The 20,205-nt window shown below is 35.1% G+C and overlaps 1 protein-coding gene across 16 annotated transcripts in view; it reads right to left on the bottom strand.

The window, feature by feature from the left end:
• Positions 1 to 704: 704 nt before the first annotated feature.
• The window catches only part of LOC122120053 (sodium channel protein type 3 subunit alpha), an 84,482-nt gene continuing 64,981 nt past the window's right edge, over positions 705 to 20,205 (bottom strand). For 12 of the 16 annotated variants that reach the window (XM_042694079.1, XM_042694070.1, XM_042694066.1 and 9 more), the window contains 7 exons: positions 12,836 to 12,958; positions 9,558 to 9,830; positions 8,455 to 8,508; positions 7,533 to 7,670; positions 6,863 to 6,967; positions 5,168 to 5,438; positions 705 to 3,856 (listed from right to left, as the gene is read on the bottom strand). In XM_042694079.1, the coding sequence (XP_042550013.1) occupies positions 2,661 to 3,856; positions 5,168 to 5,438; positions 6,863 to 6,967; positions 7,533 to 7,670; positions 8,455 to 8,508; positions 9,558 to 9,830; positions 12,836 to 12,958 (2,160 nt within the window). In that variant the 3' untranslated portion in view covers positions 705 to 2,660. Of the gene's footprint in view, positions 3,857 to 5,167; positions 5,439 to 6,862; positions 6,968 to 7,532; positions 7,671 to 8,448; positions 8,509 to 9,557; positions 9,831 to 12,835; positions 12,959 to 20,205 lie in introns of all 16 variants that reach the window. The other 4 variants (XM_042694068.1, XM_042694067.1, XM_042694078.1 and 1 more) reach the window with 2 other exon arrangements.

The following is a 20,205-nucleotide window of genomic DNA, read 5'->3' as shown; positions in this document are numbered from 1 at the left end:
TCCTCTGTGATATCAGCAAGATCTATAAATTGACTGGAAAGGAAAGAAACCAAATGAATTCCATTAGCCACCTTGTATTTATTTTGTGGCAATGATCAAATTCACATGAGATTCAAATTGTTTTAAAATATGAACTAAAGTTTGAGTTTTCCACTAAGATAAAAGTTTGCTTTTGACCTGAGAAAAATCCAAGGGATCATTAAAGACTTAACCTAATTATTCAATCTCTGTAGCATTGATACTTGATGTATGAATAGCTCATAGGGTGCACTGGAGTACTAAACTACATATATGTTAGCCACCAAAAAGTTAAGAGATGACATCAGTTTCATCAAAAGAAACTGAGAGTAAAATGCTAATCACCAAAGGAATTAACTGAAACTGACAGCCATTAATGGTGGCTATTATTCTATTGGCAGTTCTGTATTTTCAACCCAAAAGTTGGGATGTATGGGCCTAATGCTCTGTATTCACATAGTTCACAAAACTGCTTTTAATTAGCCTTTATTTTGATGAAATTCTTAGTGGGTCATATAATAAGGCATTGTAAATTTTAGGTAAACATTTATGTTTACACTTATCAGGTGAAATATAGGTTTTGTTAATTATGTATATTTTTAAATGCCAAGAATAAAAAAGAATCAGAGGCCAACAAAGGAGATACAATAAAAAATGAAATATTTATTCTTTTGGCTCAATAATGAAGTAGATCACCATTCTTTTAGTAATAGCAATTCCCTGCATGCAGTTCATCAATACACTACAGTAAATAGTTTTGTAAAAGGAATTAACGTTATACTTTTGGTTTGTGCAAGAAACAAAAAATTATATCATTAAATAATTGCACAACATTGCCATTTTTGTTCATGGCTAAAAAGGACAGAGCCCATATTATATCTGTAATAGCTTTAGTGCAGCAGGAATTAAAAAAATAAGCCTAGTCTGCATATGCAAATACTACAAAAGTTGAGTTAAAAAAACGAACAAACTTCCATGAATGAAGGGTTATTGGGAGGCAACCATAGTTGGTAGAAAACTGTCTAGGTTTAAGGTTTCAACCAATGTATCACTTAGAATGGTAGAAAATATATTATAACAAAGAAATCCATAAAACCCATAGTCTAGCTTTTATCTTAGGAAATTATCTGCTGAAAAGTCTACAGATTCAAAAGACTTGAATTGTGATTAAAAATAGAAAGCAAAAGCATAAAGTAAAATTAAATTTTCATGTCATCAACCTGAAAATAATTTTCTTATGTACAAATGTTGACAAATAAAATTGATCATATTTTACATTATTTAACAAGTTTTGAACTTTTTTGCAAAATATGATGTATAGGTTTTGAGTATAGGCCATATGCAGTCTATTTCTTTCAAAAAGAGACATAATTCTAAAGAATTAAAAATGCAAAAGTAAAGATGTTTGTAAATAACTTTGAAATGGTCTTCTTCACATAAACACAGAGAGCAGGTTAATTCATTCTACCACCATCATGTAACTCTTCTAACCAAGACTTATGAAAAATGGGTTGAGTCAAATAGAAGAGGAAGATAGACAATATTAACATGCGTTAGTGATAGCCTTCAAACTATTTCTGTGTGATGATGGTACAGGTTATATCCCTGTTGGAAGCTCGCAAAAGACACATACACTGTGGTACATATTTGATTTAATAGAAGTTGTTTATCAGGCTATATATATGCATATATATTTGCCCAAACATGCACCACAGGATAAAATAACTATTTACATATTGTCAGCCTTGCTGAGAGCAGAATATGGCAAAGCAATACTGCAGCAGAAAGTGGAACGACTATTCTAAAGTGATACTTTAGATATACATTTTTAGAACAGATTTATTACATTATATTTTTGGGAGGGGGAACATTTAACCAAAATTAAATATATAGAGCTCTGGAACTTAGAATAAAATTTGCACTTGCTGAAACAGAATACTTTGCATAAAAATAATCCTTTAAATATTAGAAGAGACTTTATAGGCATGTAACTGCTCAGATAGAAACTAACATAATGAATAGAACACTTAAAAAATTAAAGCCGTGTAGAAAATGGAAGTATCTGCAACTGCTTAACATTAGAATTTTTTCTGGTTTGGAGCAAGAATTTTATCCAATAGGCAAAATAATTATTTTCTAATTATTGGAGAGCCTTTGGAGTAGGTGCATGGGTTCTTATATAATTTCCCCGTAACATAAACCTCATTTTACAAAAATAGTGACATTGTATTATGAATAAACTATGAATCAGGGACCACTAGGACAAATTCTTTAAAATATGGCAGGTGTGGAGTTAAAAATCATGTGGATGAGAGAGCTGTACTAATAATGGTGTTTGGTGTAGTTACAATGATCACTTCACACAACAATCCCTATAGACCAGGTAGCCACTGACTTCCCCTCAGCAGTGTCAGCTGGTAATGAAAACAGCAACCTCTTGTCAATGTTGATGCCCTGTCTAACAGCGTGGGACCAACAGAGAGGTTACTGTCTTGTGTAGGCACTGACCATGAGTGTGTGTTGCAACAGTCAGTTTGGCATGGATCTCCTCTGGGAGTCCAGTTGACACATATACTTTACCTTCATAGGCTGTAAACAATTGATTACATAGATAAAATTCTTTGTTTCTTTTTTTGTTGTTTTTACTTTTGATTTTCTCTGGCCTCTTTCCCTTTGCTTTCTTTTTCTGTTTTGTCTTTCTCAAATTTTTCCTTGTCTGGCTTTGTGACGCTATCGTAGGAAGGAGGAGAGGTGGTAGAGGAGCTTCCATCTGTTTTCTCTGGAGTGGAATTCCCATTTAGTTTGTCAATAATCATGTCTCCTTTGATAGGTAAGTCAATCCTCCCTTTGATTGTCTCTTTGTTATAGTTACCTGATATATTTTTTAATCTTTGCTTTAGAAGATAACATCTGTAATTACGCTGGATAATAGCAGCAGACACCTCCTCTTGCTTGCGTTTCAGAGTGGTTGTGATGGGCTCATAAGAGACCTTGGAGGGGTTCGAGGCCATGAATCGATCCTCCATCTGTATTCGAAGGGCGTCCATCTCTCCACTCTCCCCCAAAACACGCTTTGTAAAAGCAAACAAGATGTCAAGGCAGTGGATCCGGTCTCCACTCACCATGGGCAGGTCCATGGCAATGAGCTGGACTTTGTTGGGTTTTGCTATGAGAAGGGGAGGATCCAGGGCAGCTGCAAAATCAGACAGCTTGGCGAATTCTATGAACTGGGTCGCATCCGGATCGAACTTCTCCCAAACTTCATAGAACATCTCAAAGTCATCCTCGCTCAGGGGCTCAGTGCTTTCTTCCGTGGCCACGCTGAAGTTCTCCAGGATGACAGCGATGTACATGTTCACCACCACCAGGAAGGAGATGATGATGTAGCTGACAAAAAAGAAAATCCCAACAGATGGGTTCCCGCAGTCTCCCTTCACTGAGCTTCCTGGGTGAATTGCATCAGGGTCACAGTCTGGGGGTCCACTGTTAAGAATCGGGGCTAGCAACCCATCCCAGCCCGCAGACGTGGTAATTTGGAACAGGCAAATCATGCTGTTGCCAAACGTCTCAAAGTTGAACATGTCATCGATTCCAGCTTCTCTTTTCACGTAGGCGAAGTTGGACATCCCGAAGATGGCGTAGATGAACATGACAAGGAAGAGCAGGAGGCCGATGTTGAACAAGGCAGGAAGGGACATCATCAGAGCGAAGAGCAGCGTGCGGATCCCCTTGGCCCCTTTGATGAGACGAAGGATTCGGCCAATCCGGGCAAGGCGGATCACGCGGAACAGGGTGGGGGACACGAAGTATTTTTCTATCAGATCTGCCAGAAACATTCCTGTGGGAAAAAAATATAGAACTCCAATAGTGTATATCTTGTGTTTATATGAATGATTCTTGCATGTTCTACAAAAACAAACCCATGATGTAGATAGTTCTTCACTGAACACTCTCTATGTCAGCAATTAAAGATTATTGAGGTTTATTTAGTTATTCTATAATGTCATATTTAATATGGATTTCTTAAATATCCAAAATAATGTTAATATTAGTATGGCAATTTAAAATTCTGTAGTAAGTATAGCTAACTCAACCCATGAAATGTGGCAAAGACAAATAAAGATAAAATTTGAAATTATGAATACATTGTTTTCTATTTGAATAATGACTTTTTCACTTAGGAAAAAAGGACTATCTTTAATGTGATGTTTCTAAATTTGGATTTCTATAATTGCCTGTGTGCTTTTGTTCTCTTGTTAAATATCAACCCGTCTTTGAGGACCAATCTCAGATGTCATTATTCTTACTACTGGAAAGATTGTGTTAACTGCATGGAGAAGAATTACTTTATTTTCAGTGCTTCTTGAAATACTGTTTCATTATATATATACATATATATGTGTATATATATAGAGAGAGAGAGATTTGGATTTAGATATATTACATCATTATTTTTGCCAGATTTGTGACTTGAACTCTGGGTCTGAGCACTGTCCCTGAATTTTTATGCTCAAGGCTAGCACTCTACCACTTGCATCACAATTCCATTTCTGCCCTGCCCTCATTCTCTGCCCTGGCTGGCTTTGAACTGCAATTCCCAAATCTATTTTTCAAAAACATATGCCTAATTTCCCATCCTATGACTTTGGTAAGGAGTAGGAGAGGATCTGATCATTTTTGTTTGCTGATTTAGTCTTCCAGTCTCCCCAAATCTAGCATTGATAACCTAGTTTCTGTTTAGCTTTGTCCATTAGGCCATGTTTTAAAATTTGTGTTCAAATATATTGGCAGTAAGCTTCAGATTTGTATACAAGCCTACTTTTGATGTTAAGTACATGGGTAGATGGATGGAGTTGGGGAGCCCTTTCCTGTGAATGTACTTCTCTAAATTTTTTGGTGGGGGGGAGCAGGTCCTGGGGCTTGAAGGTGGTCTGGTTGTTGTCTCTGAGCTTCTTTTTCTCAAGGCTATCATATTCTAATACTTGAGCTACAGTTCCACTCTGGCTTTTTTCTGAATAACTGTTTTCGGACTTTCCTGCCCTGCCTGGTCTTATATGGCAATCCTTAGATCTTAGCTCCCTGAGGAGCTAAGATGAGAGGTGTGAGCCACTGGCCCCCAACACACTTTCTGTGTTTGGCCTGTTCTTACCTACAATGGAGAGAATCACAACCACAAAGTCAAAGATGTTCCAGCCTATAGTGAAGTAGTAGTATCTGAGAGAGATGAGCTTCAGCACAAACTCTCCCGTGAACAGGACAATGAAGACAAGGTTGATCCGGGACAAAACTAGGGTCATGTATTTGCTCTGGTCATCAGTCTCCACCATCATGGTGACCATGTTGAGGCAGATGAGGATCATGATGCTGATATCAAAGACTTGCCTCGTTACAAAATCAAAGACCATTCCTTGAAATTTGTTCTAAAAGAGAGAGAGAGAGAGAGAATAGAGAGAAAATCTATATACATATATAAATGGATCATAAATATGTAACAGACCATAAACAACGATCCAGTAAACTTTCAGATAAAGTTCCATATACTGTCAAGATATGCACACTCTCCTCATCTTATCTTAAACAATCTGATGCTCCTTTTTGCTCCATGTTTAAAAATTGCAGCAAAGCCTCATGTTAAAACAACAACAACAACAAAAAGCATGTTTTGGATATTTAGTCTTGGGAAGACAAAACTGTATAAGACATAAATTGGCAGTGACTGGCTTATAGTAGGCAGAGGCTTTGCTTGATTTTCATAGCCATGATAATTCTTAAGACAATGACAACTAATAATGAAAGTTTACAAAATAGGTGAATATAGCTAGAATCCATGATTATATTAAGAATTTGGGATTATCTGATACTTCCTCAAGTCAGTTCTACCATTTCTAGCTCTGTGTGACTATATGTTTGTCTCTTAACTCATCAGGCATTCTCTGGATTTTTCCTATATCTATTCTTAACAAAAATAAGTGACTTTTTTCTTTTTGGTATAATTAGCAAGCATCTCAGCAATCATCTGTTTTCAAATATTCCTATATTGATATGACTATTAGTATAATTGTATTCACTAAGGTATTTAAAAATAATTTAGAATAAATACATTCCATGGGTTATGACAAACCAATTGTCATGAACTGATCATCTTCCCAAACTTAAATAACTAGCAGTAAGTACATCATGGAATGAAACCATTTATAGGATTCTTAAGACCTTGTGAAGTACCAGTTCTGTTAATCAATCTTTGTGATCTGGGCTGCAATAATTATATCCAGTGGACTCCAGTCTCATTTCTTTTTAACCTGTCTCAAGGTAGAGATGAGTTGGAGTACAGCTCTGTGGACATAATTTATCATTGTTATGTCATCCAATTGTTATGAAGTTCTTTAGACTATGCATTCTGGCAAGTCTCTTTTTACTTTTTCTGTATTTGATGAAACAATAAATAATTTTGATGGCAGTCTTCCTTTATAAAATGGTTGGAAATATTTTCTAGTCTTAATGAAAGAAACAAAGGAAGCCAGCAGGGTAGGTGAGCAGTCTAGAAATAACCATCTACATAAAGGATGAGAAAATGCTAAATAATGAGATCAGAGGAGCAGAACCCAGAGTATGTGTCAATAGCAGGGGCAAGTGTGGTTTGGGAAGCTGGAGTTTGTGCTTTCAACTTACAAATCACAAAATTCATCTTCTTCTTTTATGAGCTTGGCAACTATTATATTGGTTACAGATTTTATAATTAGGACTGTATGTTGGTGATATTGCTTAATATACAAGGCATTGCCCAATTTGATTACAAAGGACCCATGGCAGCATTGAAATTTTAAAGAATATGAGTTATTCTTACTGCAGGACGGGGTATAGGTTTCTGAGGTTTCTTGGATCCAAGTTTCTTCATGGCATTATAATATTTTTTCTGTTCCTCTGTCATGAAGATATCTTGACCCCCAAAGTAAAGACATAGTATAAAAACTGGTTACAATCCCAACATATGTCACAATAACACTTTGACCAAACTATTTCTGAGTCATCCTTTAATCTTTTCTCAGTTTTTAAATTGATCTTGCTAAATATAGACTTTTTTCTGCTTATCCTATATAGGCAAAATTTTACATAGTTTAATATTATGCACTGCCTATAAACACATAAACTTCTGACTAGTACAGGCTCCTAATTTGATTAAGTTTAGAAAGAAGAAAAGTTAGAGCTTCAGTTTTATTTTCATGAGGTAAAATGTTTTCCTAGTCCATTTTGGTATCATGACAGTAGACAGACAATGACAGAAGAAAATAAAGTTGGATAAATGGGTGGCAACAATCCCTGCAGCTATAATCACATTTTTGTGTAAGATAGAAACTAGACCGGCTCTGTAGTTGACAGATCTGCATAGAAACTTCCAAAGGGACTGGTAGGTTAACTGACCATATAGTAAACTGAAAATAATATACACCTGACTTGGTTGCATAACAGTAAAAAAAAATCAGAATAAGGTAAGATGGAAACTGAGAAATACTTATCTTCTTTTTCTGCTGGTTGAAGTTATCTATGATGACACCAATGAATAGATTCAGGGTGAAGAAAGATCCAAAGATGATAAAGATGACAAAATATAAATACATATACAGATTTTCTTCATATACAGGCTGAAGCTTAACCTAAATAAAGTTGAAAATGTTAGGTATTTTAAAATGACATAATGATGCTATTCCTTCATATCAAACTATTTTACCTTGTCTTATATTCTTATATAAAAAGTATTTTTTAAACTAACATGAGAATATGTACATTGTGCGCTCTCTCTCTCTCTCTCTTCCTCTGACTACCTCCAGGCATCTTAAGTACTGAATTACAAGCATATTTGACTAACAGTTATTCTTGGACTTATATTCCCATTTTATCCTACCTGCAAAATATTCTTTAGCATAAACAACAAAAATATAAATAAGGCCAGCTCCTATGATTAGTCTTATTATCATAACTTCATGCAATATTTTCAGAGTAGTTTTAGAAAGAACATCATCTTCTGAAGGTAAAATAAAGTATAGATATTTTCTTAGGAACTACGTTAATTTGTTTTCAAAAGTGAGTTTCCTTGAAACTTGCTGGCTCTTCTGTGTCATAATAGCCTTAGACTTGCTTCAAAGGCTAGTTGGCCATACTCTCAGTGGTACAAGAAACAATGCCCTTCTCACTGAGTCACTTCAACACTGCATATTTCATGTTTTATAGAAGTCATTTGGTGTCTCAATTTAGACAGCTTTTTACAGTTGATATGCAGTGTATATTGCATATTAGAGCTATATAAATTAAATAACCAATACTAAATGTGAATACAGTAATATTCTGATTTTATGTAACACATTCTGACTCAGTTAAATTATCACTAATGGTGGTCATGGAAAATCTAGTAGCTATAAATAATGTTTGAGTGACACTTACCTCTCGTGAATCAACAGCTGCATACATAATATCCATCCAGCCCTTGAATGTGGCCTGTAAACAATATATATTTGAATTTTCCATTGATACTTGATCCAAGACAATGACATTTTACCAGAAAAAGTTCTGAAAGAATTATTATTTAAATAACATTGTGAAAATCTCTATGAATAGATTTAAAAGAATTGAATGAAGAAACGAAATTGAAAAAAAATGTTACTTAGAGTTTGAAACTTGTTTTTTCTGAGACACAAGATACGTTTATAGAAAAGCTTAATGAGAGGTTTGATCATTGTTAACCATGTCTGTCTTGTGTCCCTTTAAGATAAACTTTGTGATTCAATCCATTTGTTATGTTTAGACACAATACACTTTCACTAGTTATGAACTAATTGAGTAAGGCTTTACATATTTTGAAATCTTGTGTATTTTGCGTTCTACTCTATGTATTTCTAAGCATTGTAGAATTACAGTTAAACTATTACTATAATATATTGCTTGATTAATAATTTATAACATTTAGCTTATCACTACCATACATACATTGCTATTTGAATACATAGAATTGCTTGTTTGGAAACAACTGCCACAAAAAAAAATTAAAATAGTATGGTACTTAACATTGACAAGAAAAATAGGCAGAAACAACATATAATTACATAAATGCATATTTAACTGTAAGAAAAGTGTTAAACAACCCTAATATCTTTTTTTTGTCGGTTGTGGGACTTGAACTCTGGACTTAGGCGCTGTCCCTGTGCTCTTCAACTCAAGTCCAGCCCTCTACCGCTTGAGTCACAGTGCCACTTCTGGTTTTCCAGTGGTTTATTGAAGAGTCTCACTGACTTTCCTGCCCGGGCTGGCATTGAACCGTGATCCTCAGATCTCAGCCCCCTAATTAGCTAGGATTACAGGCGTGAGCCACCGACTCTTCTAGTATTTTTTTTAAGTCAAGTTAAACTAGCAATATAGTTGTTACCATCAACTACTTCCTTAATGCCGAATGAATAAATGAATACTAAGAAAATGGATACTCCAAGAATGAATACCAGAGAAACCCTCTTTAGTGAAGTGTTTAGGAAGCTCGTAGAGAAGCCACTTACCACCTGAAGCAAAGCGAGATAGCCAGCACCAACATTATCAAAATTTACTTTTACGTTTTTCCACCGGGCTTGCTTGCCAAGAGCCTGGCAGTCGCTGAAATTGTTGACTCTGCCAACATCAAATGTTTCACCTGTTGTCATGTTAACACAATGGTAGAACTTGCCCGCAAACAGATTCACACCCATGATGCTAAAAATAAGCCAGAAGATGAGACAAACCAGGAGCACATTCATGATGGAGGGGATTGCTCCCACAAGTGCGTTCACAACCACCTGGAGCAGGACAGGAACAGAAGAGAAGGTAAAGCCTCTTAAAATGAAAACATTCTGATCATTAATGTGTTTACTACTAAGAGGTATTTGCAATAATGAGGGGAGACCTCTACTTTTAATATGTTTCTTCACATATTTTCTAGTACATATTTGGTAAGGAGCAACAAATGGCAATACCACTAAAGTGCTAAGGATTTAAGGAAAGCTGAATATGATAAAGTACAGAAAAAAAGCAAAGGAAACCTGATAGGGCAAGATGGAATCAGAAAACATGTACATGCTGGGGAGAAAAGAAAAAAGAAAACTGCATTAAACAACAATGAGGGAATAATCATTGTTCAGCAATATAGTTTAGTCTTCCAGAGCAATAATGAATGAATGATGATTTGAAAAACAAATGAAACATTTACAAATAAGTAAGGTGTTACAAATGTCTTAGTTCAGCCTTCTCAGATTAAGATACCTTTTTATTACTATGAAGAATAGAATTAGAAACATAAAGCCTTTATTTCCTATAATTTTAAAGAACTACAGTAAATTAGGAATTTTTTATTAAGCATTTATTACTAAATGATACAATTGTTTTATTTTAAAATTCGTAAACAAGCTAGTCATGGGTGGCTCATGTGAGTAAACTTAGCCACTCAGGATGCTAAGGAGATAAGCTTAGTCTTTAGACATGAAAATAGTAAATATGTCTGTATTATTATTATTTCACAATTTCCCTTTCAGGGAAAATGCCATTCAATTAAACATATTTTTCCTACTTTGTAGAAAAGGAATAAAATCACCTGTAATTTCTTCAAATTCTGATTAAGTAAAATTTAAAATCTCTAAAGAACCCAACAGCAACTTTTCTTACCTAATTTAATCTGCCTTGTATTGGGTTATTTTTATTAAGCATTTGTTACTAAAGGGCACAATTGATTCATTTAAAAATTATTAAAGAAGCCGGGAGCAGGTGGCTCATGCCTGTAATCCTAGTTACTCAAGCAGCTGAGATCTGAGGATGGCGGTTCAAAGCCAGCCAGAAAGTCCGTGAGACTCATCGCTATGAACCACTAGAAAACCAGAAGTGGTGCTATGGCTCAAGTGTTAGAGTGCTCGCCTTGAGCTGAAGAGCTGAGAGACAGAGCCCAGGCTGAGTTCAAACTCCACGTCTGACAAAAAAAAATATTTTAGAATTTAACACTAAAGATTTTAGGTTAACATCAAAATCTAATCCTAAAAATTATTTTAAAATTTTTGTGCTAATTGAATTTTATTCCCTTTGGAAATTAAGTCATATATACTATATTTGACCTGTAAATTTTTAAATCAAGATTTGTATAAAATTGCCTTTATAAAGTCTTCAAATAAATTGTACATTTAGTTGAAATGTTGATCTTCCATATGAATGAATTACAGATACTTCTGTGATTAGGGCAAATTTATAAGTTTTCCATAATTTACAATTGCTTCCTTGGCTCATAAATGAACTATTAACATGAATCTGCTTGAGGGTTCAAGTAATATCAATAATGATAGGCAATTGTTTTGAAAATAACTTGAAATTATATAGTAATTGTTGTGTATTTGTTAACAGTATCCATGAAATAAAATCATAATGCAAGAACCAACTATTTTTTATTTTTGCTTTCAGTGTTCCCAGAGAATCTGTAGAGTGTTTCTTTCTTTCTTTTTTTTTTTTTCTCTCCTTGATGAACAAATTTTGCAGTCAAGGCTAAAGGGTTTTTATTGCCCCAAACAAACCACCTCCTAATGTAAAAACCTTCTGGCCTTGAAGAAATTCAATATCCGTGTGCATTTGCAAGGCAGATAAATAAACAAAGCTGGCTTTGTGCAAAATAGTTCTGAGAGGGGTGTGGCAAGTTGCATGTAATGTTTAGATGCATGATGTAATTACTAAGGAAGAAGACTGGAGAGAAAATGAACCTTATTCAAATTGTGTCCTCAAATTTTAGATCTGTAAATGGAAGCTTAGGCTTGCCTGAAATAATTATCCTAACAACTACTTCAGCTGCTTAGAATGTGCAAGTTTGGTGGGTGCTATGACTTAATGTGTTTCTTTATACAAAACAAATTTCAATACTAATATTAATTCAAGAAGTAATGCACATACAATAATATTTTGCTTTTATTTTACTGCTAGTATTTATTTTTCAGTACTAGAATTTGAACTCAGGTCTTTGTGGCTGCTAAGCAGGTGCTCTACTGCTGAACCACTCCTTCTGCTTTCTTTTACATAGTTTATTTAACATAGGGTATCACTTTTTTGCCTAGGCCAGTGCCTGAATCTCAGTCCTTTTTTTTTAACTTTCCTATACAAAATGGCTTTTGTCCAACTTGAATTCTTTCATTAGGAGCTAGGATGGCATGTGTGAGCCATTGCAACTAGCTATAGTACTTTTTGAGGAATCAAAAGTAGGATTAAAAGTCCTCATGTAACCAATGTCAATAGTAAATAGTTATTTCAAAGTGGCTAAGTAATAAAAAGAAACAACCAGGTGTGGGCACCTTAAATTCCAATATGCACGTGGTGGTTGTGGGAGGATTTTGGCCTGAGGCCAGTCCTAGAAAAAGCATGAGATCCTTTCTGCAAAGAAGACTCAAAGCCAAAAACGTGGGACATTGTTCAAAGGCTAAAGCATCTGCCTAGCAAGCATGAAGCTCTGAGTTCCAACACTAATACAACCAGAAAAGCAAGTAAGATGAGAAGGAGAAGGAAAAGAAGGAGAGACATAACTAGTGTGCTGTCTCTGGATGTTTCAGAAATATCCTTGAACTGTGGGCCCAGAACTTAGATTCTTGCCTTAATTGTGCCCTAAGTTCTGAGGGTCTGTTTAAATATACTTAGTTTTAGTAAGCAGAGCTTACTAAAAGCAATAGTGCTCTGCCTACATTGTGTAACCATAAAATAACTATCAGAAGAGTGTGTCTTCCCCTGTATCTTAAACATCCATATAAATTTGATATGAAGCTTAGACTTCATCTAGTCATCATACCCTCATGCCTTCAAACCGGGATAAAGCTCTCAGTGGTCGTAAAGCTCTTAGTGTCCGTAGGGATTTAATGGCACCAAGTTCTGAATAGCCCAGAGCAGTGGCTACCAAGCTCACCAGAGAAACCTGTAGAAGAAAAAAAAATCAGTTCACTAGGACATAAACCATTGACTAGAGTCATAGGATGTGCGGTCTATTCTTTGGTACCAACCAAAGACTTAGATTTTCAGACTTCTTCTCTAATGGGGGATCATCTTATTCGAGTACTCCATCTAATTTATTGGTGTGTGTGTGTGTGTGTGTGTGTGTGTGTGTGTGTGTGTGTGTGTGTGTGTGTGTGTGTGTGTGTGTGTGTTGGTCTTGGTGCTTGAACTCAGGGCCTAGGCATTGTTCCCGAGATTTTTTGCTCAATGTTAGCATTCTACCGCTTGAGACACAGCCCCACTTCTGGCTTTCTGGCGGTTAACTGGAGATAAGAGTCTCACAAATTTTCCAGAATGGGCAGGCTTTGAACTGTGATCCTCACATCACAGGATTTCATGTGATCATCAGAGCAGGAGATTATAGGTGTGAGCCATTGGCACTTGTACTATTGTCTTTCATTTTAAGGGAGACCTCAATACATTTCTATTTCTATATTCGATTGTGAGCCTTTCCAGATAGATACTTCATGTCATAGATTCCTTTCAACCTCAGTATGTATGTGTATATACATATATATATATATATACATATATATATATATAAAATCACAGAGTTTGGAATGTAATTCAAAAGCCAAATTTCTTTTGTATTTGAACTTAGAATTGTTAATTAGTAATCATATTTGTCATCTGAATTTACATGGCATCTTGCTTATACATTCTATAGTCATCTGTGATGCAATGTTAGTTATATAAGATGATAAAGTTTCTTCTCTTCTTTCCAGCTCATTTAAGCTCTTAATTAACTAGTAAGAACTTCTTTTCATTAACATGTCCCATACTGTCTGGTTGGGTACATTTTAGTGATTATGTGTTATACGAATAAATAAAGAAGAAAATCTTTCTAGAAAAATTTGACTCAACTATTAGACTTATGATATAAGTATCTCTCATATAAATACATAAAATTCAGTATCACTATTAACATATATTGAGAATATGGATTAAGCTCTTTGCCTCATGCCCTTGTTCAGCTTCCTTGCTCATGGTTGGCATTCTACCATTCGAGCCAAGTCTCCAGCCTTGTTTTATGCTGATTAACTGGAAATGGGGCTTCACCAATTTTTGTGCTCAGTTGGCTTTAAACATTGAGTCTTCAGGTCTCAGCATTTTGGGCAGCTAGAATCACAGATATGAGCCACCAACATTCCACAAAAATATAACACGTCTTACTCAGTGATAATCTATGTTTTTCTGATAGTTATACCTATGTTAACTTTTACTTAAATATAATTACTAAAATAAAATTACAGGTGGTATGCCTCTTAGGGAGATGTGACGTCTTGATTTTTCTTTATATATCCTTTCATACCTATATGCATAAATCACAAGAAGTAGGTGCTATAACATTTTCCTTGGTGAAGAACATGAGAATTTCCTACCATCTACATTCCCCACCTCCAGAAGAAAAGAGAAAAGTATAGGTAATAAGAAATGGAGCTAGAAGTTTAAACCCAAGTGATCTGACTACAAAAGCATATCTTAATCTTTTGTATCCATTTAAAAATATGCTCTTCATCTGAACCACAGAACACAAAAGCAATTTTAATGAGCATTTTCATATTTTTATGAAGATGACACATAATTAATGCTTTCCTTAAGGCACCAGAGAAAAGCTATTTTTTGTATTCATGGAGTGATTTCAGGTCACTGGGAGTTAATGTTATGCTGGAAAAAAAATGCTTGAAATGAACCTAAGTAAAAATTTCCAATAATCCTGTGAATTAAGATGAAATCAATCTGTTCAAGAATACATGGTCTCGGGGCTGGGATGGTGGCTCAGTGGTAGAGTGCTTGCCTTGCATGCATGAGGACCTGGGATTGATTCCTCAGCACCACATAAGCAAAAAGAAAAAAGCCAGAAGTGGCGCTGTGGCTCAAGTGGTAGAGTGCTAGCCTTGAGCTGAAGAGCTGAGGGACAGCACAGGCCCAGAGTTCTGGCCCCACAACCGGACCCAAAAAAATAAATAAACAAATAAAGAATACATGGTCTCAACAAGACATCAAAACTAGAATCTAGGCTTTCAAGGTAAATGTAACTGATTAATGAGCATGGGGTTCATCAGAATAATAAGTGACTTGAGTGTTGAACTTGATCAGTGACAGGATAATTCATAAAGCTATTCATTTTTGTCATGGGCTTGATACCACAGAAGACTGAAAAGATTTGAAAAGCTATTAGAGAACTCACAGGATTCTATGTTCTAAGATCCTCCGTTGTCTCAAGAGACATCAAAGGATTTCTTTTTTAAAATGTTTCTAGCATGACTATGAAAATTTCTTCCTTTGTCCTCCCAACAAAGTTCTTTACTTAAGATTGGGTTTAAATAGCTAAGATATGGAACTAGCCTAGGTGCCCTTCAGAAGATGAATGCTATTATTTTTAATGTACTTATAATGTACTATGGGTTGTTTTGTTTCTTTTGTATGTTCTTCCCCCATGGTATAACCCCTGTTTTCACTATATTTGATTCCAGTGCCCTCCATCTTGTATACACATTTTATAATTTGGGGAGAGAAAAATAAGAAAATGCTTAAATAAGGATACAGGTTGACCCATTGTAACAATGAGATGTACAAGACAGTCTGTTGAAAATAAACTTTACAACTTCGGGGGTGGGGCAGAGGAGTTGGGGAGGTGCGGAGGGAACAGATGGTAGGGGACAAACAAAGGAGGAGGTAACAAGGCTCGATAGGAAATGTACTCATTACCTTACTCATGTAACTGTAACCCCTCTGTACAGTATTTTTACAATAAAATCATATATATAGATATATATAGAGAGAGAGAGATATACGATTGAGTTTAAAAAATGTGGCTCTAAATTTCTCAAGATCTTAAAGTATGGAACCTTACGTTTGAAAAAGTAAAGATAGATCCTGTGAGAGCCAATGAGCCCTGGCACAATATGAGTCATTCACTCACCATGAGGTAATGCTTGCTTTTACCCATCTTTCAAAGGGATAGAACTGTGTATTAGGGAAACTGATTTATAGCATAGATCTTTCGGCTTAGAAGACAAAGTTCCCTCAGAGTTGCAGCCCTGATATCAGCATATTGGCATAATTTCCTAATATTTTCTTAGCCTGCACTATCTTGAGCCTTTGAAAGTTCCAAAGAAAAATATAAAAAAATGCCTAACTTTGAATTTCCTGAAATTTTTATTGCTGGAATTTGTTGCATATTAATGTTAAAAGTGTTTGAATGTTGAGGATATTCAGTGAAGATTGATTTAATCAATATTATAATTATGTTATAATAAATTAAATTATGCTATATATATATATATATATATATATAGCACTTTCCTACATTCTGAAGCTAATCTGAAATGTCATATAATTTTGATATCCAATGAAGAAGCACTTGCATTGTAACTAGATGAAAGAATATTCCTGGCAGGTGCCAATGGCTCATGTCTATAAGCCTAGTTACTCAAGAGGCTGCTATCTGAGGATAACAGTTCCAGGTCAGCCAAGGCAGGAAAGTCTGTGAGACTCTTATCTCCAATAAACTACCAAAAAAAGCAGGAAGTGAAGTTGTGATTCAAGTGGTAGAGCATTAGCCTTAGTAAAAGAAGCACAGTGACATCACACAGGCCCTGAGTTTAAGCTCCAGGACTGGCACGCACACACACACACACACACACACACACACACACACACACACACACGCACACACACATGCACACATACACACAAACACATGCACACACGCACACACACACAAATATTCGCATAAAAAATACTAGTATTTTGTACTTTCTGGAAAAAGAAATATCAGTTATAAGAACCAGAAAATTAAACAAAGTAATTGTTACCAGATATATTTTGTGGTACCAAAAATCTCAAGAGAATAATGTGAAAATTATTATAATGATAATATAATAATTTTAGGTGGTAGACTAATGGATTTTTATATTAACTTTTTAGAAAATTTGTGTTTTATATAAATGAAAAAGTAATCAAAGCAGAAACTAATTTACAATATTATTATTTTTAAAAGACCATATCTCGATGAGAGAATTAATTATGTCTATAGTAAACAAAGCTTTCTTCTCTCTTCCTACATATTCATACACAGAGGGAGACATAAGAGAAAAAGAGAGAGAAATGAGTGAATAAAAATAAAAATTCAATTTAAGACCAGTACATGCTGAGAGTTAGCATGTGGGTAAGGAGAGAGTTGAAAATAAGAGGACACAACAACTACATGTGAATATTTAATTAAATGAGAAACCATTTGGAAGAAAATCATATTGGTGATGTACACATTCTTCACCAAATTCATTTCCTTATTGATCACAACTTAAAACATAAAATATAAACCAATTAGCAAGTAAAACTCCTTAAACTACAAGCTAGAAAAACATAGCAATATTAATAGTGATTGGATATGAGAGTCTTCATATACATGAAAAAAAACAAGGAGAAAAAAGCTGATAAATCTAACTAAATCACCAATCCAAATTCCTATATCATGAAAACATTATGACAAGTCTAGGAAAAAATATTCATGTCACTCATGGAAATACTGTAAATCTTTTTCATATAAAATGTGCTCCTACAAATCCACAGATACAATGTCATTTATTAAATAACAACATATACACAAATTCTTTCTAACCTTGATTTTGATCTATCTGCTTGATTAACATATTATGTTCCCTATGGGATGAAAATCAACTAGTTCCTCAAGTACCTGAAACTTGCTAGGGCTTGGAACCACCAGCTTCCTGCTAATGAGGTAGAAACAGAATTGATTACAAGTCTCTATCTAGAAAAGCTAGACACTCCCCATCCATCTATCTCCAACCCTGTGAGAGTTCAGTGAAATACATCTTCATTGCTAAGAAAGTACCATGTAGCCTTGCTACAGAGGTCAGCACATAGAAGCCATAATCCACATTGTGGATGGATCGCCCTGTGAGGCCACAAAAGTCTCTTTAATATATCATGATTTGAGGTTAATAGACTAGCCTCATATATTAATAGTACCAAAGGGTTTGAATAACACATGAATTAACTCAAGATTTCTCCTGGCCAGTGCACTTGGAACTTAAGACTACTACACGCACACCTCTCCACTTCCATTCCAGAGCAGCTTCAGTTCCTGTTTGCTTTACAACACCTACATAAGTGTTCAGATCGTGGCAGGGAACAGCTGCTGTGGGAGTGGTAGTCAAAACTATTGGTGAAGACTGGAGTATGCGTTGCTGGAGATAAAGGAATTTGGTGAGTTAGGGTTATGCATATAGTAAAAACAGAGTGAAGATAGCAGTGGCTGGAAGAAGAGCAAAGGCGCTCCTAGGCAATGTCAGTCAGATGTGGGAGTTATTTTTACATAATGGGAATTTATCACTCAGGGTAATGAAACTTCCTTTCTGTTTCAGTCTTCGGTATTTCCAGCATACTTGTGGGTATTTAATTTATATATAACTAGAATATTCAGACGGTTCATACATGATCTAAAAACATCTTGATCACTGTGTTCTTTGTGGCAGTGGGAATCAGATCTAAACGTTTATTGCTATGAAAGGATGAAAAGAGACTGCTGATGCATCACTGAGACTTCTATGTGGTGAGCGGAAACCCTGGATTCCTCAATCACTTCATGCAAACGCTCCAAAAATCCATTTTTAAAATTTGTTTTAAAATGAAGAGTCTGGATCAGGTAATCTTCTTAAACCTTACTTCCTTGTCTGGAATCTTAATTATTTAATTGCATTTCCCTCACTCATTCATCCATTCATTCACTTAATTCTTTAATTCCATTTAAGATCATTAAAGGGAAATTGCACTATACGTTAATCACACTGAAACAGGAGAATAAATCAATGTCTTTGTTAATGGACACATGATCTTTCACTAGGCACACCACTGGATAAGTACTGGAAATGCTGGTTAGATTGGGAATGAGCATGATTACTTCTATTTATGGAGTATGTAACTATGGGAATGGACATTTGACTTTATTTTTTGAAAAGTCACAAAATATTTTGGACATTTTATGTCATGTATGGATGGTATAGAGACAATTAAGAGTTAGCTTTAATTTTCCCATCTAAAAATGGGATATTAGTAGATATTTCTTCCATCATGGTAGACATAAAATCAATTAGGACATATTAAAGACAGGTCAGTTTATGGTTCAGTACAATCACTGTATTACTATCAGTACAAATGAGAACCCATATCTGTCGATATTCTCAATATTTAGCATGATGACTCATGAGATGCATCCTTTGGAGAGTACTTGAAAAAGAGAAAGGGCCATGTGGATCTTCCCATAGGAGACAATTGTGAGGCTGTGACTGGAGACAAAGAACACAATTAGAAGGCCATATTTTGACCCAGTAAATAATGGTAGTGTTGGTGTAGTGCTAAAAAGGAACACCAACACATCAACTTGTTTATTAGTTGGTAACATAGAAGAGACCTTGCTTATTGATTGGCTACGAGAGGTGGAAGAGTGACGCTGAGACAGGACTTGGCTAAACATCACGCATATATTTCTACAAGACTCAAGAAGGAATGCATGAAGAAATTCATGTTTGGAGGGAAAAATAGAGAGAGGTATGTATAGATATTATCTAGGAAACAGTTGGTAGTCTGGGTTTAGGGTTTAAGGAAATACCACAGTTGGAGAGTAAAAGTCATATTTTAAAAAATAAATGATTATGGAAATGCATAGCTAAGTTAATAAGATTATCTTTTAAAATAAGATGACCAATGAGAATATTCTTATTGTTGTTTTTTACCTGGAGAGAAAAAAAAAAATCTGTGTGACTCTTACCTCCAGTTAACCAGCAAAGTACCTGACTGGAACAAGAGTTCAAGTGTTAAAGTACCAGCTATAGTTCATTCAAGAACTGGTAGTAGCACAAAAAGAACAAACAAAAAATAATTAAAAAAAAATAAAGCATCCTGACAATCTACCACTACTATACTATTCTGAATGTATCTAATCCAATCTAATAGAAATGGCAACAGATTTGTCATGAACTCAAGAGGTTACCTACATTTGGTTCCAAAACTGTGGGCACATTCTTGTGATATGGAAGACAATACATCTTTGACAGACCCAGATTTGTCAAAGATGATACAAAACAATGAATATATACACATGCAGCAATTATTTGTTCATACTGGCAAGTGTGAGAGTTAAAA

Source organism: Dipodomys spectabilis, unplaced genomic scaffold (genome assembly GCF_019054845.1).
Source record: "Dipodomys spectabilis isolate Male_0828 unplaced genomic scaffold, ASM1905484v1 ptg000174l, whole genome shotgun sequence".
Classification (NCBI taxonomy): Eukaryota; Metazoa; Chordata; class Mammalia; order Rodentia; family Heteromyidae; genus Dipodomys; species Dipodomys spectabilis.
The sequence above is the reverse complement of the archived record's forward strand: the minus strand, read 5'-3'. Positions and strand labels throughout refer to the sequence as shown.